This window comes from Macrotis lagotis, chromosome 7, assembly GCF_037893015.1.
Source record: "Macrotis lagotis isolate mMagLag1 chromosome 7, bilby.v1.9.chrom.fasta, whole genome shotgun sequence".
NCBI lineage: Eukaryota > Metazoa > Chordata > Mammalia > Peramelemorphia > Peramelidae > Macrotis > Macrotis lagotis.
This window is the reverse complement of record NC_133664.1, coordinates 220,883,825-220,911,670: the sequence shown is the minus strand read 5'-3', so window position 1 is coordinate 220,911,670 and position 27,846 is coordinate 220,883,825. Positions and strand designations below refer to the sequence as shown.

Below are 27,846 nucleotides of genomic sequence, written 5' to 3'. Positions count from 1 at the left end.
TTCAGTGTTATTGGTTCTTTTAAATGCTTCTCTACTTGATATGATTAAAGGTGCTTCACACCTTTCCAACTGCAAAAATTCTCTTTCATTCTCTGTTTGAACATCATCACCTTTAAAAGACCAATTTAGAAAGTGTAAACTTGAGCTGACACTTTAAGGTAGAGTACTGCAGAGCTCATCAAACTGACCATCTCTGGATTATACAGAGCAACCAGATCAGCCAGTTATTTACTCATCCAGATATGGCATTCTTCAATAAGAATGGAGCTAATGTGTATCTAAGTAACTGCAAAGCCCTCTTTGCTTTTTCTTCTTAAGCTAGAGATGGCAACAGAAAGCAATAAGCCCTTATAAAAAGCTTCACCTTTCTCCAACTCTTGGTTGAAGGACAATTGTAATCTTTGGCAGTTTGGGGGAAATTAATTTCTCTGCTATCAGGTATCACTCAAGGAAAGCCTTCTATAAACTGTTGTGTTTATATAATTAATTCAGTTCATCAGCAAGTCATCCTTTTAGTTTCCTTGATGTGTCTTCTGGATCCTGACCTGTCGTTTTTTTTTATTTCCTAGGGTTGAAATGGTAGCCTTCTGACTCAGTGACTCACCTTTTATTTTAAAAGTCACAATTCACCAAATTTAATGTAAATGTAAAATATGCCAGTTTCTAAATATTAATATGATTTCTCTCTGTTTTTTAAAGTGTTACTCTCTTCAGTCATATAGTCTTTGAAAATTAGTTGAAGTAACCTTCAAGCTTCAACTTCTTCACCACAGTCTTCAATCTCTGGTGCCCTTGAAACTGTGTCTCTATGCAATCACATTTCCTTAATATCTAATTAATAAAATATTTTTCTCTGCCCCTTTGTAACGTAAAACAGTTTCTACACATGTAAAACATCACTCACACACTGAGATCTTATATCTACACCATAGAATATTTTATTTCCAAAACTGTACAAATCTCATCTGAAAGCTACATTTCTTCATACACATATATATTAAAATAAACAGGCAACTAGATGGCACAATAGATAGAGCACCTGATCTGGTGACAGGAAGACCTGAGTTACAGCCTGTTGCTCACCCTGTTTGCCTAAAATGAACTGCAGAAGGAAATGCCAAACCATACCAGCATCTTTGCCAAGAAAATCCCAAATGAAGAACCAGAACCAGGAACGATTAACAACTGAACAACATTAAAACAAAGTTCTTTTTTTCTATTCCTACTAAATATCAAAATGTTTATCTGTAACAGTAACAATATTTTGCATCCTTTGCCAATGTAAATATCTTTCTTTACACAAAAACATTTTTTCTGTCTCTATTATGAAAAGTGTTGTATTTGTCTTAAGGAGTCAGTAAACATTACATAGGTGTATAGGTGTGAGGGCTTGCTGAATCCTTCTCAGGGTCACTCATCCACCTTTGATGTCCACCTTCACCCAAATCTCATCTGTGGCACCAAGAAGCTACAGAATGTGCAGTGACCACACCCCAGTAAAACCATCCCCTTTTGTGATTAGGGGAATATCTACACCAAGCAGCTAGGTGAAGTGGATAAAGTCTCAGCCCTGGAGTCAGGAGGACCTCTAATTCAAATCCAGTGAGGCACTTGATATTTACTTGCTGTGTGAATCTGAGCGAGTCACTTAACCCTGAGTGCTTCACATCCAGGGTCATCTCCAGTTGTCCTGATTCATACCTGGCTACTGGACCCAAATCCAATTCACATACATGCACTGGTATTATCTCCCTGAAGTCATGGTCCTCTCTGAGAACAAAGGACAAATATCATCATCATCCCAAGTACATGAAGACTTTCCCCAGAGGAATGGGCCAGTGAGAACAATTTGTTCTAATAACCATGAAGGAAGCTTAAGCAATGTATAGCCTTTAAACTTTGGTCAGATATTGAAAAGGTCAAGAGCATTCACTGCATCCCAGACATAGCCAGTCATCTTGAGTTTTATCTTTCCATGGGCTAAAGACTTTGTGCAACTCTGCCTCACTTAAATTCCAACTCACATGCAAGACAAGACATATCCTGGTGATGTCGTCGGTCCTTTTAAAAAAGGAAGGACAAATAACGTCTTATGTATATAAACTATCCTCCACATTCTCCTTACCTGCTATATTATTAATCTTGTCAAAAAATGAATTTAGTCTGTTCTTAGACCTGTTCTTGGTGAAGCTTTGCTGGCTCTTAAATCACCACTTTCTTTATACATGTTTATCCATCTTATTTTAATGATTCATTTGAGAATTTTTTTCAGGAATTAAAGGCAAGCTTAGTTTACAGAATCTGTTCTCTCTCTTACTTTTTTTTAAATCACAAATTTTGTATCTTCAAAATTTCATTCTTTAGCATTTCCCATCTTTTCTGAACTGATTTCCCCAAAGCAGGATGATTTCAGAAAAACCTGGAAAGACTTACTTACATGAATTGATGCAAAGTGAAGTAAGAAGAATCACGAGAACATTGTATACAATAATAGAAATATTGAACAACTGTGAATGATTCAGCTCTAGCTAAACAGTCCCCAAACTCTTATGATTAAAAAATGCTATTTGCCTCCAGAAAAGGAATGATGGCATCTGAGGACAGACTGAAGCATATTATTTTTTTCTTTCTATTCCCTTCTTTCTTTTTCTTTTTCTCTTTCACTCTTTCTTTTTCTTTCCACCTTTCTTTCTTTTTTGTTTTGTTCAACTTTTCTCCTGGGGAGAAAGAAAGGAAGGAAGAGGAGGATAGAATTTGGAACTCAAAATTAAAAATGCTTATTCAAAATTGTTTTCACATGTAATTGGGGCAGAATAAAATATGAAGAATGAAAAAAGACCAGGATGGAATAAATACTTCTGCTAGGGTTCCCATTATTCCCATCCACCCCAGAACCCAGTTTCTCACAATTAAATTCACACCCCAAATAGAATTTCCTTCTTCTATCTTTTGAAGGAAAGTACTACTTTTTTCAGAATTTCCCACTGCCGTAATAGTAATATTTAGAATCACAAAAACCTAAGCCTGGTTCTGCCATTTCTAGTTTTATATCTTGAGCAAATCATTTAGGTTCTCTGACCAGGTACCATGTTTGTGCAACTCTGCCTCACTTTAATTCACAAATCAAGACATTACCCCATGATGTAAGTGATCCTCTTTGAAAACAAAGAATGAGCAACTTCTACTTTCAGAGACTTGGTATTCTCTTACAAAAAATTAAGTTAATAAAACTTGGACTGCCCATTTCATGAGATTTTTGTGAAGATCAGATGAGGTTGTATATGGGATAGTGCACTGTAACCATGAATGACCTATATAAATATATCAGTTATGGGAAATAACCAGCAATAATTTTATAATTATAGCATCTTTCCAAGCATGAGCACCCAACTTTAAGCTCTTCTTGAAGATCTTGTCTTTTGGTTAAAAATTATTGTTCTTCTTTCTATAGTCCTTTTGGAAATGAAGATTTTCCAGTCAGGGGTGCTGTGCCCTATATTTATTTCAGTCAAACTAGAGGGAAGTTAAAAAAGAAAGACACCGAAATATGAAGGATATGAAGGAAGCATAGCACACTTTATTAAGGTTTAGAGATCTTGTAGTTCAATTGTATATGAAAAAACCAGAAGACAATGAATTTGCCCAGGATACATATAACTTCCTTACCTTTGTTCCATGTTACTTAACTCATTTTCATAAGTCTCTATAGAAACCAAAGATGAATTTTGAGCTAATCATCATAAGTAAAAGTGGAGTCCAAAACTTGAGGGAATTTAACTCTGAACTCAGAAAGATTATTAAACAAACTAGAGAGGCTGAACTCTTCCACCTCTTGCCTGGAGGTGACAAACCTCAGTGCTGAGGTTAAATTGTAATGTTCTAGTTGAGAAAAGTTGATGTAGCGCTGAATCAAACCAAAGATTGGCAGTGGTAACTCTAACTGCCCATTGCTGAACAAATACTGGGAGTCCAGAAGAAGAATCTGTCTAGCAGAAATGCTACCTTACTGGCCCAGAGAGTACAGTAACCCACCCAGATCAAGTCATCATCAGCTTCTTCCCAGTCAGCCCTGAGGGGTTGTTGCATCATTCACAAAAATGCTACAGTATTTTGGTTGTTTTGTTATTTGTGAAAAGAGGAAAATGTTGAAATTACTGTCCACAAATAAGGAAGAAATTGAGAAGACTCCTGACCAAAGTCAATAATTAGGACCATTTTACTGCTGTTGTCAACTATAATCATTTTTTGGTTGGGAAAATTTGCTTGAAATTTTTAACTACTATTATTACCTATCAGTAAACAGTGATGTACTTAATTTCATATGTGTAATGTGGATCACATAATTTTCCTAGAGATTACTGAATTTTTTAATTTAACTGGCTATTATAGAAGAATAGCATTTTGCTTAAGTTATCAATGATTTAGCCTTGATGGAAGAACCAAAGGTATACCAAATTTATCAAGTTAGCATTAGAAATATTAACTAATCCTATGAGGAAAAATTATTACCAAAACATCAAAAAACCTAGTCTCACAGATAAGAAAAAAATCATAGTTTGGTATCTTATATAATTGGCCAAGTTTCTAAGAGTTGGATTCTGTGATGTGGTAGGAGTTGGTTGTAATATGCTAATAAGGTTATTGCAAAAGGATGTTGTTAAAGGAACTGTTTTATACAGTATACGGGTACAAGCAGGATTCAGATTCCTGGAGTTCCTAACAAAGTTACCCAAATATGAATAATATCCCAAATTTAATCTTCAGCCATGATACACATTTCAAACATTCAAGATGTATAATATAAATAAACTTCTCTGCTTTGTTTTATGGGTGCTTTTTAATTAGCCACTGTCCTAAAGCTTGCTAGCAGTTAGGAGGTGCAATGGATAGAATACTGTTTCTAAAGACAGGAAGATTTATCTTCCAGGGTTCAAATTTGGTCTTAGACAATTATTAGCTGTAGGCAACTCACCTAAGCCTATTTACTTCAGTTTTCTCATCTGTAAAATGAGATAGAAAAGGAAATGGCAAACCATTCCAGTATCTTGCCAAGCAAACTCCAAATGGGATTGTGAAGAGTTGGACACAACTGAAAATAATTGAATATTATATAGCTTGCTAGGATCCTATTTCCTCTTTTTTCATCCATTAGTTCAGAGTAATAGGGAGTAAAGAGCAGTGTTAGCATTAACTACTATATGGCTTCTTCAAACTTGCAAAGGAACTCAAAGTTGCAATTAGGGACTGTGGTAAGTGATGTTGCCAATTTTTTCCACTTCTAGGACTAAAGTGCAAAGCATTCAGCTTTCTTGCTCTCTTTCTTTGAAAAATCAAAGGGTACTCCCTGAATTTCAGGAATATTTCCTCTTAAGCATCATGAAATAACTTCTAGTCACAAATTAGCTGAAAAGTTTGTTTATTGAGAGGAAAAGATAAGTAAATTGCTAGAAAGGGTACCTTTTTCATGATAACAGATTTCCTGTAGGTATTGCAAGATCACAGCTTTAATTTGTGGGCAAGAGAGACAAGGTTGTATCCTCCAAAGGAATGTTTTCATTTCATTCGGCAGATATTTAGTGACTCTACAAGGTATTTGTATAATATAAAGTCAGGAATCATGGCTTTGGTTGGGGATTGACCAAGTATTTTCTTCATCTTTTGATGGTTTAATATCCCTATGGTGATTAAAAAAATGTCACTTTATAGATGATTGTAAAAGCATTGCCAAACTACAAAATTGCTGCTCTTTTCTACAAATCATATTCAGGAAAGGAAAACAGTCTGCTTAGAAAGCATGTGTATAGAATATATGGTCTAGAAAGCAGAAAGTTAATCCTGAAAATTTTGAAATGTCTAGACCAGATACTTGGGGAAAGAAAAGTGAAACACATGAACTTTCATTTAATCTTTAGATATGCTGTTTGGAAAATAAAATGCTGAGGAAGCTTCCAAATACCATACCCGTTGACTCCAAAACTGAGTATACAGAGTTGAACATCAATCAGCTATTCAAAGAAAAGTCTACTACTATCACCAGTCATTATCCTATTCCCCATCATCATTATCTAGCTGAAAGCTTGACAGTGTACTATGCACCCTGGTGATATAAATGTCATCATTATTGCTATTTTTTATTAGTCAGAAGAACATGGTGTTAACACAGCACAGCAACCAGGTATATTAAATCAGTTGTTGAATTTAAATTCTCCAAGTTGTATGGCAAATATTTGAAATGATTACTTTCTTCAAATGGTACTGACATATGATAAAATCTCAGTTGCTCAAGTTGTTTAATACATTGCAGAATCACTTTGCCTCCAAGATGAAAACTAATTTCATGTACGTTGTTATTAGTCTTATTATTTTGTCTATATATTCATGAACCTCAAACCACATTTTTTTCTAACTCTTCTCATTCTCTCCTTCTCCTTTTCCTTCTTTTTCTTGGTCCTTGTCTTTCCTTTATTTCCTCTGGCTACCTGAGATGCCCCAGTAGAAGATGACCCTTCTCCTTGTGCCCTTGACACGGGGCATGGACGGCAGTGCCAGAACGGCACCATATGTAAAGCAGGGTGGGATGGACCCAAGCACGGCATCACCAACTTTGACAATTTCGCCTTCGCTATGTTGACTGTGTTCCAGTGCATTACAATGGAGGGTTGGACAGATGTACTGTACTGGGTATGTATCTGGAAATGGGAGATTCATGGGGACAAAGAAACAAAAGAGATAACATTTTTCAGGGATTTTTTGAATAGCTGACTCCATAGTCAAAATGATAACAAATCTCCTTTGAGTCCCCTACCTTGATTCCGAATACAGACATACAAATATTATTTTTCTTAGTCCTAAAATAATAGTCCTGGTCTCTTAAAAAAAAAAGATCCTTCATGAAGAATTTTCATTGCATTTCATAGTATGATGGTTGTGATCAGTGGACAGGTCTTCCATCCCACTCTCCCAGTATCTGATGGACAGCTCCCATGAAGCCACACATGAGCTTTCTTCTCTTTCTATGGGACATATGCTTTGGCCCTTTGTGGAAGGACATGTACCTTGTGGATCTGGTGTGGTAATTCTTGATTGATAACTTGTGACAGCAGTTGCATTGAAGATGGTAATTAGCCAGGATCAGAGTCAGCTGATCACTCCAAATCATCTATAACATCTGTCATTGATTGGGAGATTCATTGTCATCTCAAAATAGTGCAAGAGGTCAACACATATGTTCTACAGAAAGATATCAGAGCCCATGTCCAGAGCTATGCAAAATGACCAAGTCCAGCAGATCAGGGGAGTCTACTGATCACCATCTTCTATGGCATATTGCTGAATTTTAATACTTAAATTAATCATGTGATAACATTTTAATCATTCATTAACCCAGTACATCAGTATCAATTTCCACTGGTGAGTTAAAATTTTTAAAATCTCCTGTTTATAGACAGATATCTAAAAATGCCACCTTTTGAATTAACACTAGTGTATGAATTCCTGGTTCCCTAAGAGCTTTCATTTTCCAACAAGTAAAACTGATTATATTGTATCTCATCTGGTTGACCCTTATGGAAATCTGGTTTAAGATCTTCATGAAGCATTCCTCTGTTTTAAGTACAGATCCACATTCATGCAAATTTTCTCTTCCTCTAAACGGTATTTCTATCTTGGTCAAAGTTTATTTTTGGCAAAAATTTTAGAGAACCTATCTCAGGTTGTGGTATCCTCCAAGTATTTGGAACAATAATGTATACTGCTAGGACTGAAAGCAACGTCTTCTCTTGAATTTTGCAATAGAATTGTAATGTATGGAACCTACCAACATCGTCTCAGGAAGCAGAGTTGAGATACTAAGAATAGAGAAGGGGTCTTATACCAGAATGCTTGGATATGGGATAACGAAGCAGTTATCCATTATAATTGAAACCAAGGAAGCATCAGGATCTTCCTGCCTCAGAAAGAATATTTAAAGAATTGGGGCAGCTAAGTGTCCCAGTGGATAGAGCACCAGCCCTGGAGTCAAGAGGACCTGAGTTCAAATTTGAGCTAGTTGTGTAGGAAAGTCAATTACCTCCATTGCCTTGCAAAAAACAAAAAAAAAAGAAGAAGAATATTCAAGGAATCTTGTAAGCATCTCTTCTAGAGATGCTCATATTGAAATAATACTTCATGGGGCTGGTGCCAAATCCTCCTGACTGACAAGTGTCCTAATCCTTGTGTTTGTTGTAGTTCATAAACCATAGTGGTTGCTTACCCTGGTACAGAGAATCATTTAGGACCATTCAGAACTAATCAAAGAATTGATATAATTTTGAGAAAGAACATAAAAGTCATACAAATGTTAAGTTACAAACTAAGACAAAAATTAATTCTTCAGAAAGTATTTGTGAGACCACAGACTAAGAAATTTGTTTGTACTACTTTGAAAGGCAGTTATTTTCCAATTGGACAAATTTATTCTTTTGAATAAATCATACCAAATCTTATCAAGATTTTGAAAAGCTCTTTCGTTCTTCCTTCCTTAGGATTTTCACAGGTAAAAAATAATATCTATCTATAAATGAGTAGGTCATAAAATACATGATTTATGGGACAACACATTAGAACTTTATCAAATTAACTTCAAACCCATTTCTTGAGTTACTATACTTGTCAGTATTAGAGTGGGGTGTGGAGGGCAATATGACAGTGGGTGATTGGGAGGAGGGGGGCTGGAGAATAGGTATAATTTATTTTGATGTCAACGAGATATAAATTGTGGTCTTTTATTACTCCCTCTCTTTTCCCCCAACCCAAGTCACTGGTACCCCACCAGCCAGATGTGGTATAGAGAAACACTGTCATAATGACACCCAAAGTGGGGAATAGTGAGAAGCATACAATTGCAACTACCAATTTTCGGCAGCTGTGTTGTGCTTTCTCCCCTGGAGTTTTCAGTTCTCAGAATGGAAATGGAAGTGTCCCAGGAAATATTCCTCTATATTCCTCTCTCACTATTCAAGGAAACTTTCGAGAAAGGCTGTGTATGTGTGTGTGTGTGTGTGTGTGTGTGTGTGTGTGTGTGTGTGTATACAAACACATATATGTATTTTTTATCTTTTTTGAGAGAGAGAGAGACAGAGAGCGAAAGAGAGAGAGAGAGAGAGAGAGAGAGAGAGAGAGAGAGAGAGAGAGAGAGAGAGAGAATATGCTGCCTCCTTACCTAGGAGAATTTCAATCTCCTTCTTGGGTATTCATGAGGAGCTGGTAACACTCCAGCCCAAGGTTTCTGCTCAAAGAGAATTTCTCTATTCCCCCTTCTTTTTGCTCCCTCTTTTTTTTCCCACCTTCCTTCTCTGCCTCTGCCTGCTCCTCAAATCTATTGCAACTTTAATTGCAACTGGGGAAATATGACTACTTAGATTTCTTAGACCATCTCAGAATGTGACCTCTATCTCTAATTGGTGAGCAAGTATTTCCATTCAAGCCTAAGGAAGTCAGTATAGTTTCAGTCAAAAGAGGCTAAGAAATCATGTGTGATTTGTGATGGAGAACTCCAGATAGGAAACTAGCTTTGAATTGGAACCAGATAAAATTTTTATTGTATCAAGAAGAAACATTGATAGTGGCAAAACTAGTCCTTAAAACTTTAGGGAAAGAGGTGATTCAATGGCTAGATATAACTAAATCCTGAGCTAGAAGAGACACTGGAGTTCCTACTTACAAGGAAGAATGTGATACTGTTACTTTTTTAAATGAAAATAAACTTTATCACATCAAGTAATAGATGCATATCTACAAGTTCAAATAACAATTTTCCTTGGTTTGGGGGATTTTTTAATAATTCTGTGACAAGGTACATTTAAAGTCTTCATCTGAAAAGTAATTTTCTGAATTCCTATTATTAGTAGGCTGACCAGTCCTCTCTACTTACAACTCATGCAATTTAAATTGTCTTCTCAGCACAATAATGTGGCTGCTTTAACATTATATACATATATATACACACACACACACACACACACACACACACACACACACACACACACGTATTTCTTAAAGTAGGGCCTATATCAAGTGACTAACCAGGATATATCAAACTTCTTTATAAAACATTCAATCATCATCTACCCATGGAAAACAAAATCCTTAGATTTGTGACTTCTGGGAAAAATCAAAGAGCTAATATAATAGTTTCTACTTAAAGGTAGAAAATCAAAGGTGTGATTTGCAGCAATCTTTGGTAATCTTTGTATTACAGACTTAGTCTCATTACTTTAAAAGGAAAATGGGGTCATTCCCAATTACTTAAAATGCAAATCCTCATCAGCTGCAAAAATCATTTTTTTCTCCTATTATACTTTCTCCTATTTTCTCTATATTTTTTCTATGTGTAATGGGAGCTTGGGGCAGAGGAGAGGAAGAAAATGAGAAAGAACCCAAAGAATTAAAATGTTCAAAATAAAGGATTTATAAAACATTTTGAACTTCACCAACAGAATGTTTCTCCATCGAAAAAAATATGAAAAACTTTGGAAGTAGGAGGCTGGGAATTTGCATTTTCTTCTTTCTCTGCCAAGCATTCCTGGCCTAACCTGTTCTAAACCTCCAGCATGAATGATGCCTATTTTAGCCTTCCTAGGGCTTTGTTCCTTGTTTTCAAGGTCTATCTACTTTCTGTGTGACTCCTGGCTGCTTTCTGTAGGCATAGTCCAGAGATAGATACAAGGACTGAGTGGGTTTTGCCACAAAGGCAGAAGGAAAGGGTAAGGAGATCCTAGAAAAGTGTGCTCAAGTTAAATTTATAGAACTCATGCAGGGTCTAAAGCAGCACCAGGAACCTCATCTTTCTTTCCAACTCCCCAACTTCCCTCTTTCTTCCTTCCTTTTCCATTTTAATATTAGAACTGTTTCAGAAACCAAAATTAGCAGAATCTGTGTGGGAAAGTACATTTACCATAGAAGAATGGACCAGGGCATTGTGTCTTCTGTTAAAGTATTAACAGTTCTTTACAGAAAAGGTGCCAAGGGTCAAATTAATTACCTTAAGATTAGTTTTTGCCTGGTGATCTGCTTTGGAAATCAGAGGATACTGATGATTCTGAAATTAAACCACTCTGACAATTCACTTTCTGGTGGAAGGGGGTGTCTTCTGGCTTCAATTTGAATCTTTATATGTACAGGACATACAACTGTCTTTAGAAAATGAAAATTTGTTAGACTCTTTAGTGCTCAGAAGGGGAAAGAATGTCTTGCTGCTGAAACAATATTGCATTAACTTCATAGCTCCCATGATGTTTTAAAAATAGCATATTTATATGTGTTTTACATATTCTTAGTTTCTATAGAAAGAATATTCACTTTTTAAAAAAAATTTGGAAGAGTCATAACTCAAAGAAAGATAACTGAAACTTTGTCCTGGGCTGCCCAAATGTAGAGATGCTAACAGCACTTCTAGTCTTTCATCAATAGAGAAATAACTATCTATCCAAGAAGAATATTTTAATAATTAAAATAGATCCCTACAAGATGGCAGTTTCTCCCTACCTAACTCAGTGGCTATACCTCTCACCTTTACCTCCAATTAAGGGCAAATTTCAAATTTTTTTCTCCCTCTAGTTCTTTTAGTTATGGTTCTGAATTTTGGTGATACTACACTTATGGAAAAACGATCCTGAGATGCAATGTCCAATTGATGATTTAGCTCTAGGTCTATACACCTTTATGTTCTTAGAAAAGGATAAGAACTTGGACTGGTTATTTCACTGATATGGGGAACTCCTGAATGGGAAACTTGCTTCTACCAATGAAGATGGAATTCAGTGTTGACTTTGTTTGCCTTCAGAGTTGCCTAGATTGGTAGAGTTTAAATGACTTGCCCAGGTTCACAAGCTAGTATGTGTCAAAGGCAGGATTTAAACCCTAACTTATTGGGTTAAAGACCACCTGTATTCTGGAATCATGGTCAAGGTGTTTCCAACTGACTGGGGATCTGGAAACCTTCATAAAATTTCCATCTTGGACAGAAAGTCAAGAACAGAAAAACCTGGTTGCTGGACATCTAGGTGGTGACCTATTACTTTTCCTTGGTTATAGTAGAAAACCCTTCCGTCATTGTTTTTCAAGGCATCCCATAACTGGCAACAAAATGATGCCTTTACCAGGACAGCCAGAGCTTGTCCCCAAAACACCAAAATGTTGGAAATACTGACAACATTCGTTCTCCTTTCATTGATATAAGCAACTAATTTTAGTATCTGGGAAGTGCCAATTAATATTAAATAATTAAACTAAGAAGCTTCCAAGTAGTTTATTTCTTCCTCTCCCCTTTTCTTCTCACTGACCCTGTCTTTAAAAGTTGATTTGAGAGTACCCTTTCTGGAACTTGCCCTGGAGTTTATTTATAGTGCTTACCTAGGCTTCAGAAATTCAGTGTCACTAATTTCTGCCTGAAACAGCCATGACTTTCAGCAATTTTATCCCTTAAAATCAATCTTTAGACTATTTTAGCTAAGGTTTATATTCAGAGAAATGGTCAGGCTAGGAATATATTCAGATCCTACCAGAATAGAAGGCAAGGAAAGAAAGTGACTTATAGGACCCAAACCGATTCCCCACCTTCACCTTCCCTCACTCCAAATTATCTGGGGCAGGCATTCAGAAGACCCTGGGGAAAACAATCTGATTTCTTACCTTGATGGAGTTTTTGGTTTTTGGTTTGTTTGTTGTTTTTTTTTAGTGTTGACAAGTCAACTATCAGCTGTCATTTCTAAATTCTCTCTTGTCATTCTTTGTGCATAATAGAATATACTAAAATATGATTTTAGGCACATACAGTAAATTCTTGTTCTACTACTGCCAAAATATCAGTTGTCTGTGCCAATTTTTTCAAAGTTCTTTAAATGTAAGCAATTTGACTTCATTTCTTCATTTCTGAAGTTATCTTTTAAAAAGTCATATTCTCTTTCTTTCCTGTGGTAGAATTAGAACTCACCTCTAAAGAAGTCAGAAAAGCAGAGATAGTGGAATTGAATTATAATGGTAACTCAACAATGTTTTTAAAGGGAAAGTGCAAATATTTTCTTTCCTGCTTGACTCTTTAAAAAATAGAATACTAAAATTTAAACTGAGATAAGAGAAAATTTGATCCCAATGGAGTTAAGATCTTAGAGTTATTGATTTTTTTGATAGGAGTCTTTTAAATCCTTTTCATTTGGGGGCATTAGCACTTTAGTGAACTCTGCTACATAAACTGGAGGATAAGATATCATGGCAAGAAATGTATTCATTCACAATAAATACGTATTGAGTACAAGCCCTCCAGACAAGAAATTCCCATGTAGAAATTCCTAGAGCAGTTTGGAGGAGCAAAGATTGAGGCCTTAGTCCCTTAGGGACAAGGAACAAAAATAATCTTATTGATCTATACCAAATTTCTGCCAGATGGCTTTCCAGTTTTCCCAGTAGTTTTGGTAAAATTGTGATTTCCCACTCCAATAGCTGGGGTCTTTGGATTTATCAAATAAAGAAAAACAAATGTGCTCATTTGCATCTATATATTATGTATATAATTTCTTCCATTGTTCAATTTCTCTATTCCTTGATTAGAATCAAATTATTTTGATGATTACTGCTTTGTAATAGTTTGAGATCTAATCTTGCTTATTTTACTTATTTCCCCTCGAGATTCTTGACCTATTATTTTCCAAGCTTAATTTTATATTTTCTAACTCATCGTTATGCTGTTAAATATGTAAATTAATTTAGGTGATATTGTCATTTGTATCATAGGATAATATTTGTAAAGTACTTAGCATAATCAATGCTTGGCAACAAAATAGGGTCTATATAAATAATAGCTATTGTCATTATTAGTTCAGTCTACCCATAACCAATTTTTATTTCTCTACTTATTTAGGTTTGTCTTTGTATAAAGAATCTTTTGTAGCTATTTTGAACTAATATTAGAATGTGTCTTAGTAGGAAACTCCCAAATACATTCTATACTCATCATAAATGGATTTTCTCTTTCTGTCTCATCCTGTTGGACTTTGTTAGTTATATAAAGATATGCAGATGATTTATGTGACTTTATATCTCACAACTTGGCTGAAGTTTGTTTATTGTTTCAATTAGTTTTTTGTTGATGCTTTAGCTCTCTAAGTAAACATACACAAAAAAGCATAATTTTGTTTTCTCTTTGTCTTTGCTAACTCTCTTAAATACTTTCTTCTCTTTTTGTTGTAGCCAGAATTTCAAACACTATAGCAAACGTTAATGGTGATAATGAACATCTTTATTTTATCCTTGATCTTATGGGAAAGACCTGTAGCTTATCCCCATTACATATGCTTGCCTTTGGATTTAGATAAATATTTCTTATCTTAACAAAAGACCTGAGGTGCAGCTAGGTGGTGCAGTGGATAGAGCACGGGCCCTGGAGTCAGGAGTACCTGAGTTCAAATTGGGCCTCAGACACTTAATAATTACCTAGCTGTCTGGCCTTGGGCAAGTTACTTAACCCTACTGCCTTGCAAAAACTTGAAAAAAAGAAAGACTGGCCTGAGTAATTCTTGCTCTCTAATATTTTTATATCTCAAAAAAGCTTTTTTTAAACCAACTATTGATATCATACAATTTTTATTCTTGCTATTAATGTGGTCATTTATGTTCATAGTTTTGAATGAATGATGAACCAACCCTACATTCTTGGTATAATTTCAAACTGGTAATAAGTGTATAATTTTTGTACTATATTGCTGTAGTATCCTTACTAATAATTTATTTAATTTTTTTGTATCAAAGTTCAGTTAGAGATTGGTCTACAGTTTGCTTTCTGTCCTGATTCCCTGATACAAGTACTAAGACCATATTTTATTTTATTTTTAGGTTTTTGGGCAAACGGGGTTAAGTGGCTTGCCCAAGGTCACACAGCTAGGTAATAATTAAGTGTCTGAGGCCGAATTTGAACTCAGGTACTACTGACTCCAGGGCCGGTGCTCTATCCACTGCACCACCTAGCCTCCTCTTCTTTCTTTTTTAAAATAAAATTAACTAATATTTTATTTAGGTTTCTAAAATTGACTCCTAATTTCTTATTATTTCAGTGGTTTTAGGTTGTTTGGGTGTTTTGGGCTTTCAACTTTTTTTTCTTTGATCTTCAGGAATCCTATTTTAGTGTTTTTTATTGATTTATACCAAATTTCTGCCAAATGGCTGTCCAGTTTTCCCAGCAGTTTTGGTAAAATTGTGATTTCCTACTCCTATAGCTGGCGTCTTTGGATTTATTAAAGTGTTATTAAATTCCTTGGTTTTCTAGCATTTTTGTTTTTAATTGCTTATTCAAGTTGATCTAGTCATTCTTTATTGAAAATGTTTAGAGATATAAATTTTACCCTCAGAATTATTTGTACTGCATCCCAGAAGCCTTGATATATTCTCCTATTGTTGTCATTATCTTTAATGAAATGATTTTTTATTTCTATGATTTGTCCTTTGACCCAACCTTTCTTTCAGATTGTTATTTATTCTGCAATCATTCCTTCAGTAGGCCTTTACTGAATGTAATTTTTATTGCCTTGTGGTCTACAAAAAATATAGTTTTTAAATTTTTTTTGCATTTTGTGATACCTTTACACCTGAATGCATGGTCAATTTTTGTAAAGTGCCATGCGCTTTGAAATTTATATGTTCCTTTCTGTTCCATTCAATAATCCCATCAGTCTATCACATCTATTTTTTTCTAAAATTATATTGAGATCCTTCAATTCTTTCTTGTTTATTTTTTAGTTAGATTTATCTAGATCTCAAAAGAGGACATCAAGATTACCCCCCCACTATGATGGGTATGCTATTTCTCCCTATAATTTATTTAAGTTTTTCTTTAAGTATTTAGATGCTATGCCATGTAGGGAATATGTGTTTAGTATTGATATTAATTCACTATCTGCAGTACCTTTCAGGAAAATGTGGTTTTCCAGTAAAGCTATTTTCATGAAGTCTATTTTTACTATAGCCTTTTTTCCCCCTGAAAGCATGATTGCTACCCCTGCTTTTTTTTTTAAACTTTAGCTAAAACATAATAGATTTTGATCCATCCCCTTAATATTAACTCTGTGTGAATCTCTATGCTTCTTTTAAAACAACTTGCACTGAATTCTGCTCAATTCTTCTATTCTCTTCCATTTCATTAGGGGTAGGAGACAGGGGAAAAGTTCATACTATTCACATTCACATTTATAATTAACTATTCTTTATTTTTCCTCTATCCTGTTTTCTTATTTTTTCTTCTTTTTGTTTCCTGATCCTTCTTTATAAAGAGGAGGATCTTAAGAGAGGAAGAATGTATTGATCAACAATGTTTCAAATTTCATGTTCCTTTAGCCCAATCATAGATTCTTATCCTTTCTCTGCTTTTAAACACTTTTTTATGATCTTCCTTCCATGGTGAGAGCTTATTTTTCTTAGGATTACTCTCTCCCTTAATCTAGTCTCATTGTTTTCTTTTCTCCTTCTGTTTCTCTACTGAGTGAAATGAATGTCTATACCCAATTGTATGTGAGTGGATATTTTTTCCTCCTTTGATCACTTTAAATGGAAGTGAGATAACAAATTCATCTTCTCCCCATTCCCACTCCTTCCTCTTTGTTAGTGTAGTCTTCTACTTATGCATACTAATTGTGAAATGAGTTCCTCCACTATTCCTTTTTCTTCCTGTTCCCCCTCACCTCATTGTATATTCCTTTATCCCTTTCCTTGTTAATTATCAAAACATAACAAAAATCATTTTCAGGCCTCTATCTCTGATCAGGTTCCCTCTATAATTCCTTATAGCAGTAAGATTTTTTATGGGGACACATTCAAATATAAACAGTTCATCTTATAGCATTTTGGTTGCTTACTTGATTTTTTCTTTTACATTTCAAAGTTTTATGTTGCTCTGGTCTTTTTTTAAATAGTACTTTGAAGTTGTTTATTTCATTAGAGGTTCATTCTTTGCTTCTGAAGCATTATACTCAGTTTTTCTGAGAATTATTCTTGGTTGTAAGTCTATATGTTTGCCCTTCTAAAATATTGTATTCTAAGCACTCTGCTCCTTTATAGTGGTAGCTGATAATATTATGCAATCCTGACTTTAGTCCTCAATATTTAAATTCTTCCTTTTTGGTTCCTTACAGTATTTTTCCCCCTAGAAAATACCTGGAAGTTCTGAATTTTGACTATAATATTCTGGAAATTTTCATTTTGGAATTTCTTTCAAGAGTTGACTAGTAGATTCTGATGCTATTTTACCCTCTGGTTCTAAGAGATATGGACAGTTTTCTTTTGATTTCTTGAAAAATGTCATGGCTCTTTTTATCTTCATGGATCTCAGGTAGCCCAAATGATTCTAAATTATTTGAGCTTGTTTCTCTTGATCTGTTTTCCAGGTTATTTGTTTTTAATGTGATACCTTACACTTTCTCCTAGTTTTTCAAGCATAGATACTGCTGTGTCAATTCTATTTTAACTTTGTTTTTAACAATTCTTGTTTTGTGAAGTCATTAATTTCTATTTAATTCATTTTAATTTTCAATCAGTCTGTATTTTGGTTAAGGCTTCTATCTTATATACCAACTTGTTAATCCTCTTTCCAAGTACTTTCTTCCATATCTCTCATTTCTTTTCTAATTTGCTTCTTACTGCTTTCATTTTTTCTAATTGTTTCCTCTAGCACTCTCATTTCATTTATAAAATCATTTTAGCTTTTTAAAAACAAGGAAAAAACCCTCTTATCTCATCTCTTATAGGAATTCTAGTTGAATTTGTACATAAACTACATGTTTCTTTGAAGTTTTGCTTGTAGATGTTTTGCATTAATTTTTTTTCTTCTACGTTTGTGAATTGAGAATCCAAGTTAGTATAATAACTCTTTATAGTAGTTTCTTTGGTTCATTTTTTTCTTTGCTTGTTCTTCTAGCTTTATTTACTGATTTCAGATATAGAGGAGGCTCTGTGCACTCCAGAAAGGAATGTCTATGCCATGTGTGATCTTCTTTTGCGTCATCCTGGATCTTACTGCTGCTTTCTCAAGATATCTTAGGATATCTGTGTTATTCAAAAATCTCAGGGACAGGTCAGGCTGGAGAATTGCAAGTTTTCAGTTTGCATTTAAAAAAAAAAATCTGTGCAGTGCAAAATTTGAGCAATGCCCATTTGGTCTGAGCTCTGCAAATTCTGGACTTGAGTTGGAACTCCTTGTTAGAACTGCAATAGACTATTATTAGACTCAGTCACTGACAACCAATGAGAGCTCTTCAGGTTCAAAGTAGCAACTACAGATCTTTCTTTAGTTTGGACTTCATAACTTGGTTATTCCACTACAGATTTTGTTTGAGTTGGAGGTTACATCTAAAACCCTACTCTTCTCCCAGAGTCAGACTTCAAACTTCAGCTGGTTTCCATACTCCCTTTTCACTCAGTATATAGTCTACAGTGTGTAACTACTCTTTGCCCTGGACATACATCCCTAGGACTAGATCCCTTACTTAGTTTGTATTGGATATATGATCCAGCACTGAGTAGTGAATGACAGAACTAACAGTTGATGCTTGTTCCTGCTACCTGATCAAAGTCAGACAACTTTGTGCAATATCTGGGACCCCTTCTTTCCCTGGTTGGCAATCCTTTGTTCCTTTACTGGAGTACTCCTCTCTTTTAGCTAGTTCACTCCTGGTTAGGTCTTGTCTTCAGTGTCTATAGACCTCTCTGTAATGACATGGGATGGAAAAGTGACTCGTGATTTCTTTTTGGCTTGAACTTTCTAATTAAGACTTGGTCTACTGTGTTTTCTGAATCTTATTGAAGTATATGTGGGGGGAGAACTCAGCCCTATGACTTCCTCCTACTCTGAATTCTTGGCTGGTCTCCAGGAACAATAGGTTTTTAAAATGAGAACAAATCATGGTAGAGTAGAAAGAGCCCCAGACTCCAAACCTTGAATAGTGTCCTCTCATTATTAGCCATAAGTCACTTAATCTCTTAGTCTCTTTGCCTCTTTGCTATTTTTCTGTTCCATTGGCTGTTTCATCTTACAGATCCAGTAAGATGAGATTTCATAACCATAGTGGTTGTTCCACCTTAACATATGTTCCTAGTCTTTGAAGCAAGCCTTCACAAATTTATAGGTTGTTCCAACTACCTCTTTACATAATTTAATACTTTCTTGAAATATACTCAAACAACATGTAAATACCCTATAATAAAAAATCAGCTTTAAAAAAAAGAATTTATACAGATATGAACAAATGTTTAGTCATAATATAAAATAAGGAAGTGGAATCCAGATAAAAAGTCTCCTTGGACTCCCATATCACCCACACATCTTGGGTAAGATATCCTGTATCTTTCCTGTACCTTATAAGGAAAGCAGCATGTTGAACTGGATCCCATAATAAACTTGGAGTCAGGAAGAGAAATTCATTTCCCCTTCATAGATGTCCAACCCTGGACAAATCAATTAATATCTCTCTGCCTCATTTTCTTCATAGGAAAAATGAATGAATTGAACTTGATGATCTCTATAGCATTTTAAAATTTCTAAAGTGCTTCACACATCATTTCATTTGATCCTCTTAACAACTCTGTGATATAGGTGTTATCATTATTTCCTTTGATGCATGAGGAAACTTCAGCAGACCTAGGTTAAGTGAGGGTCACACAATGTGATGTGTCTAAGGCCATATTTGAACTCAAAGCTTACTAACTTCAGATCTACTGCTGTTTCACCTAGTCCCCTCTTGGCTCTATAATATCATCCCCACCTATAAACCGAATATTCATGAACTTGACTCCCTAATTCGGCTAGGAAATCCCCCAAGGAGGGCGGGACGGGGCTTTAGTTCTGATTACTCCAGGACCAGTGTCTGCTTTCTTTTGGGGATTGAAGCTTTTTCTTCATATAGACTTGTCACTCTTGTTTGACCAGGTTTGGCTCTTTCCTGTACAAGTAATTCATACTTAAATATTGAATAATTTGGTTCTCCCAAACTTACAGGAGGAAGATCAAAAATTAATTTTGCTAAGTCAATTCTTAATATCACCATGTGCTCTGAAGTTGACTTCTCAAGTCTCCATTAAGGTTTAAATAATGGGGAAGGACTGCCTTTCAAATGGGGTGTTTGTCATCTTGGGTAATTTCTCAGTCCAGAACTTAAATGACTTCATCATCTTTTTTCCTAATACTCACACAGACAGCAAGTGTCTAAGACTAGATTTTAAACTTGGATCTCTCTGGGTCCCAATGATGCCAGTCTATGTACACCTAGCTGTCTGAAGCATAGAATATGCTACCATAACCATAGGGAAAGTAAAATGAGAATTATTAATATTACCACTAAACAGGGGAATAGTATTTTTTAAATAATACTGATTTCCAGGAGGAATGAAGGGGAAAAGGAAAATAATTAAGAAATTAATAAAGGCCAGACACAGACTTTTAAACATAAGAAAATAAACTGATGAAGAGAAGACAGGAGAATTCATTCTTCATACTTGAGGTTCACCTAGTTCCTATAATACTGCTATCCTTCATTCCCAGTATGTATAATGGCAAAGGTTACAAATGCCGGAAAATTTATTTAGTCACTACTTCAAGCTGTTTGATTTGATTTGATTTGATTTCAATAGTTAATCTTGCCCCATCTGATACAACATATAAGACTGAATTACTTTTTTAGGTTTTACATAGTCAATCTTCCATGTCAAGTGACAGCCTCCCCATGAATCAACAAAAGTATTCACTCAAAAACCCCTTACCTCATTTTATACATTTGCTTTTGAGGCAAGAACATCAAGAGAAAATGTAATGGGACATTTATATAGAGATACACTTGGATAAACATATTTTAAAGTAACAAAAGAAGCCTAGAAATGGGAATTAATTATTCTACTTTTTAAAAATTTTACAACTAGATTTAGAAGCTTTTTTTCAAATTTCCTCCAGCAATTAGATATAGATTTTAGCATATTGCTCTGGATACTAACTAAAGTAATAGGGTCATAAAGGATCTTTAAATTCATCTAATTCCTTGATCCTGTTCCCAGATTTATGTTCCCAGATTCATTGATTTATGTGATTTTTCCATCCAATTGCTTTTGAGTCATGAACACAGTAGTAGGCCCTTTTCTGAAACTCTTACTTTGTAGGTCCTTATAGTTTTCTATTGATGGAAATGAAGGCATGCCCCTTTATTCTTTGGGGAGTTTTCTGGCTTCTCTACTATATTTTAAAGATAATATTAGCCTCAGAAAAGTAAGGACAACATAGTAATAAAAAGTCACATTCTAGTAGCACTTGAAAGTTTCTAGATGATTTTCTTCCCAACAACTCTGAAAGATAGTTAGTACAAGAATCATTATTCCTGTGATCCTCTGAATTGAGACTCAGAAACAGTGAGTGCTTTTTTCATACTCACTCATAAGTTTCAGATCTTGACTGCAAACCTGGATCTCTTGACTCCCAGATTGGTGTTCTTTTTTCTAGGATGCATCAGGATCATAAAATTTCAGAATAAATTCAACCATACTTGAATAAGAATCCTCTCTCCAAAAGCCTTGTAAAGTGTTCATTCAACCTTTTCTTGAAGATTTCCAATTATGATATAGAAAAAAAAAATGAAATCAGTGTCTAAGCAAATTTCACCCATTCCCCTGTGCAAGTATTTACCTATCAATAAGGGAGTCAGCAAATTAAGTAACTTTTTTAAAATTGTTCTATTGTTTTTTACCTCTTTTCTTTTGGAAATAGTTCCATTTCAATTGTTAACGACTTCAGTAGCATCGTATGATTTCCATTCTGTCTTTTTCTCTCCTTTCTCACCTCTCCCAATAGCAACAACAACAACAACAACAAAATAAATTTGACAAGCAATAATGAAATATTTAATTCTGGTTCCTACAAAATGAAATGATCTTGTCAGTAGACACATGCATACACATACACAAACACACACATGAATAGCCTAATAGCCTCTTCACCCTCCTACCCCCTTCCCTTTTGTTTGTCTTTTCTACCCTCCTATTATCTGACTATTTGCAAAAGCAGATTGCAGGAAAAGCAACCAGGAGCAAAGAATCTACAGATCAAGGGATTTTCAATAAAGGAATATAAACCCATTCATTTTACAGATGAGGAAATAAGTCTAGAAAGGTGGGATGACATGTACACGACTAGGTGGTGGAAGTGCCAGACCTCCAACTTTGGTCTCCTAACCACTTTTTCGTTGCATCTAGGCCATCTCTCACTAGAAAGCTAAAGAGATGGTGGAAGGTGGGGAGTGACATCTGGGAGAGTTTTCCAATATAGAATGAACAGGGCTTACCAAACAGTTGAATTTGGGGGAATTCAAAAGTCAAAGTTTAAGATGAATCAATATTACAAGCCTGGATAATTGGATTTGTGATTGTAGCATCACAGAATTAAAGAGGAACTAGTTATAGGGGAAATGAGAGATGTTCACTTTATTCTCAAGTGTCAGCAGGATATTAAGATGGAATCATCTGGCAGTAAATTCTAGGGAGAAATTGGGTTGAGTCAGAAATTTTGATTTTGGAGCTACCTATATAAATGCTAAATGAAATCATAGGAAAAAATGAAATCACTTAGTATTAAAAAGAGGTGATATTTAAGGATAAGAACTAGGGAAAATACATTTAAGGAGTGGAAGAATCATATATCATTGGTATAGAAGCAAAAAAGCCAACTAGTTCCCCCCTTTCTTTCATAATTGAGGAGCTGAAATCTCCAGTTGTTTAGTGACATGTTCAAGGTCATACAAATAGTAAACTATCAGAGATGACATTTGAACCCAAGTCCTCAAGAAATAGTGAAATGAGAAGCTATGTAGAGAACAGTGTAAATAGTTCTGGTCCAGTCTTATGGAAAACCCTTATTAGTTAATTTCACAAGGATAAAGTTGGGATTATTTTCATGAATAGTTATGATTTTTAAAAAGTAATCCCAATAGGTATCATAACAGGTGTAAATGACAAGTTCATAGTCCCATAAATTTTCATTTTTATAAAAAGTGAATAGACATCATCTCACCCTCAGAACTCCATCTTCTGGCTTCCCTTTCCTTGCTACAGTGATAGGTATTCTTTTCTCATATAGAAGTTATTTATCCAAAGATAGTTATCTCCTGTAACTTCTAGATTGTAAGTTCTAAACAGCTTCCAAACATTCCTGGTGGCATATACCAAGAGCTACACATCCAGATTTACTGGAAACAGGATAGTTTCCTCTTTCCTCTTTCTCCAGCAACTTCAGCTATGCCAATAAAATCTTGGAAGGGTGAAGTAACATATATATAGTGTAGTCTGAGATCTCATCTTCAGTAGAAGCTTTGATACTCATGTGAGCCTACTCTTACCTTGCTTGGTCAACCCTTGATTGATTTGAAGTCAAGTCTTCAGATCTCTGGAAATTGTTCTCCTGTTTATACAGGAGAAAGTACATTAAATCCAGTCTTAGTTAATTTTTTTCCCTACTGAAAACAACAGAAAGTACAAAGCAGTAGTCTCTTTTAAGAGACTGCTTTCAAATCTGTGGACCATAAGAACTCAGGTGCTTGCTAGGGAAGATAGTTTTGAGGACTGATAATGCCTAAAGGAAAAAAATGATAATGATGTTCATGGGGGGAAAGGTCTAGACTAATGAGTCCTTTACAGACTCTGTATATACTTTCCTGCCTGCCTTGCTGCTCTAACATGTCTCTGCTTTCTTTCTCTCCTAACTTCCTTTCTCTCCCAACTTTCCTTCATCTTTCCAGATGCAAGACGCAATGGGCTATGAGTTACCTTGGGTGTATTTTGTCAGTCTGGTCATCTTTGGATCCTTTTTCGTTCTAAATCTGGTTCTCGGTGTATTGAGCGGGTAAGCTGACCATCTCCATGTCCTATTTCCAATGCAGCCGAGCAGGGCTCCATCACCGGACCTTTGTGGACAGGACCCTTGTGGATGTAGGAAACAGAAAATCAAAATCTCTTGATTCAGATAAAATCACTCATACACTGACACTATTTGGCTTCTAATTTGGCCTAGAAGGAGAGTTAATCCCCAACATTCCTGATACCAGTGACTTGGGTACCCAGTGGAGTTTTGCCATGCTCGGTTGCAGATTGCCTCACTAACTATCATTCCATTCTTCCAGGTCAATGATGCCGTAGGAAGGGACTGGCCCTGGATCTATTTTGTTACACTAATCATCATAGGGTCATTTTTTGTTCTTAACTTGGTTCTCGGTGTCCTTAGCGGGTAAGCAGTACCAAAGAAAACTTTAATGTTTTTCATTTGTTTTATTTATTCTTTTCATTCTTGGCTTTACACTTTCTCTGGTTCTCACTGAACTTAGTGAGATAAATGAGTCATTTTCAGAAACCTTTAAACAAATGATCTTGGCCTATTTGGGTAAAAAGCATGGATTCCCAACAATTAATCCTCTGGACTGGATAATACAAAATGGGGTGAACAGATGGCTTCAGTAAGAGATGACCAGACTGATATGACAATGCCACCCCAAGCACCTTTTCCATAAGAGCAGAATGCTCGGGGCAGCTAGGTGGCGAAGTGGGGGGCAGCTAGGTGGCATAGTGAATAAAGCACCAGCCTTGGAGTCAGGAGTACCTGGGTTCAAATCCGGTCTCAGACACTTAATAATTACCTAGCTGTGTGGCCTTGGGCAAGCCACTTAACCCCATTTGCCTTGCAAAAAAAAAAGAGCAGAATGCTCTTTTGTTCTACATAGAGTATAAATTAGTTTGGTTTAAGTGGGGAAGGCAATGCATTCATTTGTTATCAGGGAAAGCTCATAAAGGTTGCTTAACATTCATATATATATATATATATATATATATATATATATATATATATGTAGATAGATAGATAGATAGATAGATAGATAGATAGATAGATAGCAGCCTTTGAGCTATTTGACTGAATTACAAGGTCATAGTAGGCCATAAAAAAGAATGCAACTTGCTTTCATTTAGCTTTGTTTTGAATTTGAATTAGAAGAATGTTTGATTTTTTTAATCAGTTAGTATAATGTTTATATCATTTTATAGACCAAAGCACCTTATTGTTGATGTACCTTTTTTTCTCAATGGAAAGGGAACTTGGTAATGTAAAGAAATGTCTTTATTAACCCAACCCACTGCAGTATGCTAAAAGAATGAAATCCAATGTAATTTTGAAGTGAAATTTTTTAAAAAGTGGAGGAAATGGGGTATGATTGGGGTATTAAATATCCCATGGGTAGACATCTGTGCACCTTGGGGAGCCAGCTGAATGCCTTCTCACCACCCACCTACCCTGCCATATGCTCATATCAGCCATGCCAAAACTGGCCCTAAAAACCCTTACTGATGAGCCTTTGGTTCATTGTTGCTGCTCTGTTGCCACTTTTAACAAACTACATCTGTGATGACATTATAATTATTTTGGATCACAGTAAGAACCTTTCAATTCAGCTTCTTTTAGCAACCTTTCCTAGATGCCAAGGGCCATTTAAGCCAAAAGACATTCAGAGAAAAAGACTGCTTATTATTGCCAGCTTGTATATAAGTCAAAAGTAAAGGCTGCTAAGCCCCAGAGAAATTAAGAATATCCCAGAATTGGTGATCATGATCATTGAAATTGGGAAAGAAAATGGACCACTCCTACCCCACTCCCTTTCTATATCCTCCTTAATATGGTTTACTTGTTTACAGATTTTGTTGGCCTAATCCCTTTTTTTCATTCCAAGGCTAACTCACAAATGAAAGTCAGTGAAAACTTTTAAAGAGAGAATGACAAATTGAGGTGGGATGAAAGGCAAGATCCTCTGATCTAATGCTTAGAAAGTGGGGCAGTTTTTATGGTTATGTTCTATAATTATATTCCAACATAAGAAAATATTTTTGTATCTTTAAATCCACTTCCCAAAGATAGTATTAAAACTATAGCCCAGTTCCTCTCTTCACCCCAGAATAGAGATAGGTAGAGAGGGATGGGAAGAGAAAAGAGAGACTACCTAAACTAGCAACTATTTAATAGAATACATAACAGAACTAGAAAGTGGTCTTTTTGATCATCTAGAATCGCCTAATCATTTTGTAGAGGAGAAAGTTGAGACATTGAGAACTGAAGCAAATTGACCAAAGGAGCAGAGTTAAGTTTTTAAATCAGGTCCCCTTTAATATGCAGATTTCCTGACTCCCAGCTAAAAGGACTCTCCTTTTAACCACACTTCCTGTCTTTGAAAGCACAATGAATAATACTAAATAGTATTCTGTTCAAAGTCAGATTTTTAAGGATTCAAACAAAAAAGCAACCCTATTATCTTCCTCCCTAAACAGGAATAACTGTGGAATCCTCCCTACAGAAGACTAAGATTGAGAATGAGGATTAGATTATTAAATTTATTTCATTCTCCTGGAATCTTGCAATTTTGGGACCTGCCTCTAATGTAAATACCACCAACAGAGAATCCCTGTCTTGAGCAACAATAGATGACATAACAAAGCAAATTGAGTTGAAACATCAAGAAAAGGAAAAAAAAAGAGAAAATCCATTTTAAAGCCAAAAGTTAGCCTGGTTTTCTTTACCATTAGCTGCTAAGATCATTTCTGATTATCAGTAGTCAGTATTGGAGTCCAGTATTTCTGATACACTCCTTAATCTTTGAACAAACCTATTCAGTGACCCTTCCTGGAAATCTTTCCATGAAGTACCATAAACCAATTCTTGGTGACATTACTGTGTTCCCCATGGTCCTTTGGCCTTCAGGGTTCCTGGCAAGACCATTTGCTTTGCCTATTGCAGGAAAGATGATTAGAGTGAAAGTTAGAGAAGAAATTGAGAAGGTATCAATTGTCCTTCCTGTTTTAGAGAGGTCATTACCAACATTCCTCTGCTGAAGAAGCAATGAGCTTTGCCCAGATTTTCTCAAATATCTGGATACTCAAAGCTGAAGCTACTTTCTCCAGTTTTCCCCATGGATTGATCAAACATTCACCTGACAGAACCAAGAAAGAGGGAGCATAATTACCAATCCAGGGTCATTTTGTGTAGAACAGCCACATCTACAGACTTCAGTAACTCCTGAGGGCATCACTGAGATGGAAAACAGCAGAGCTACTGAAGAGAATAACTCAGCTGTTTGGGAGTATGAGAAAGGCAAACATGCCTAGTCCTTCATATTTTAATATCATTAAAGGAGAATATGCATTATAGAAGAATTTGATAGTAATGTTTGTCAAAATAACCCAAATCATAAAAATGTTAAACTATATTCAGCATGCACTCTTCACAAAATTAAAAAATCCATATTTCATTTTAGAAAGTTTTCCAAGAAAAATATTTAGAATAAAATAAATTCTGTGCTGCAAGAATTATGTTTGAAGCAGCTGTCATCAAATGGAAAGCGATAAATTTGATGAAGCCCTAATTTCATTTACAAATATGACCTTGAATATTTAACCTTTCCTCTACTAGAAAATGGGAACAATAATACATGTACTACTTATCACAGGGTTGGTTGTTGGGACCAAATAAGATAATGTAAACAAAGTATTTTGTAAATCACATTATGTTATGTGTCAATTTTATGTTAATTATGTTAATGTTAACTATCATTTTTCTGGCATTGACAAAGGATGAATGATCTGTATAATGGTATTTCCAAATGATGATGATGATGATGATGAAGTTGTGAATAGTAATAGTGTTGATTATATTAATTTTCCATTTAACCAGAAAATTTCATTCACTGAAAATGCCATATAAATGGGTTATACCTGGCACTCATATCACATTATGCATTCAAATTATATATATATGTGTGTGTGTGT

The 27,846-nt window shown here is 35.3% G+C and overlaps 1 protein-coding gene across 10 annotated transcripts in view; it reads left to right on the top strand.

The window, feature by feature from the left end:
* The window catches only part of CACNA1C (calcium voltage-gated channel subunit alpha1 C), a 970,192-nt gene that overhangs the window by 714,707 nt on the left and 227,639 nt on the right, over positions 1-27,846 (top strand). For all 10 annotated transcript variants that reach the window (XM_074194976.1, XM_074194975.1, XM_074194966.1 and 7 more), the window contains 2 exons: positions 6,485-6,681; positions 24,168-24,271. In XM_074194976.1, coding sequence (XP_074051077.1) covers positions 6,485-6,681; positions 24,168-24,271 — 301 coding nt within the window. The remainder of the gene's footprint in view (positions 1-6,484; positions 6,682-24,167; positions 24,272-27,846) is intronic.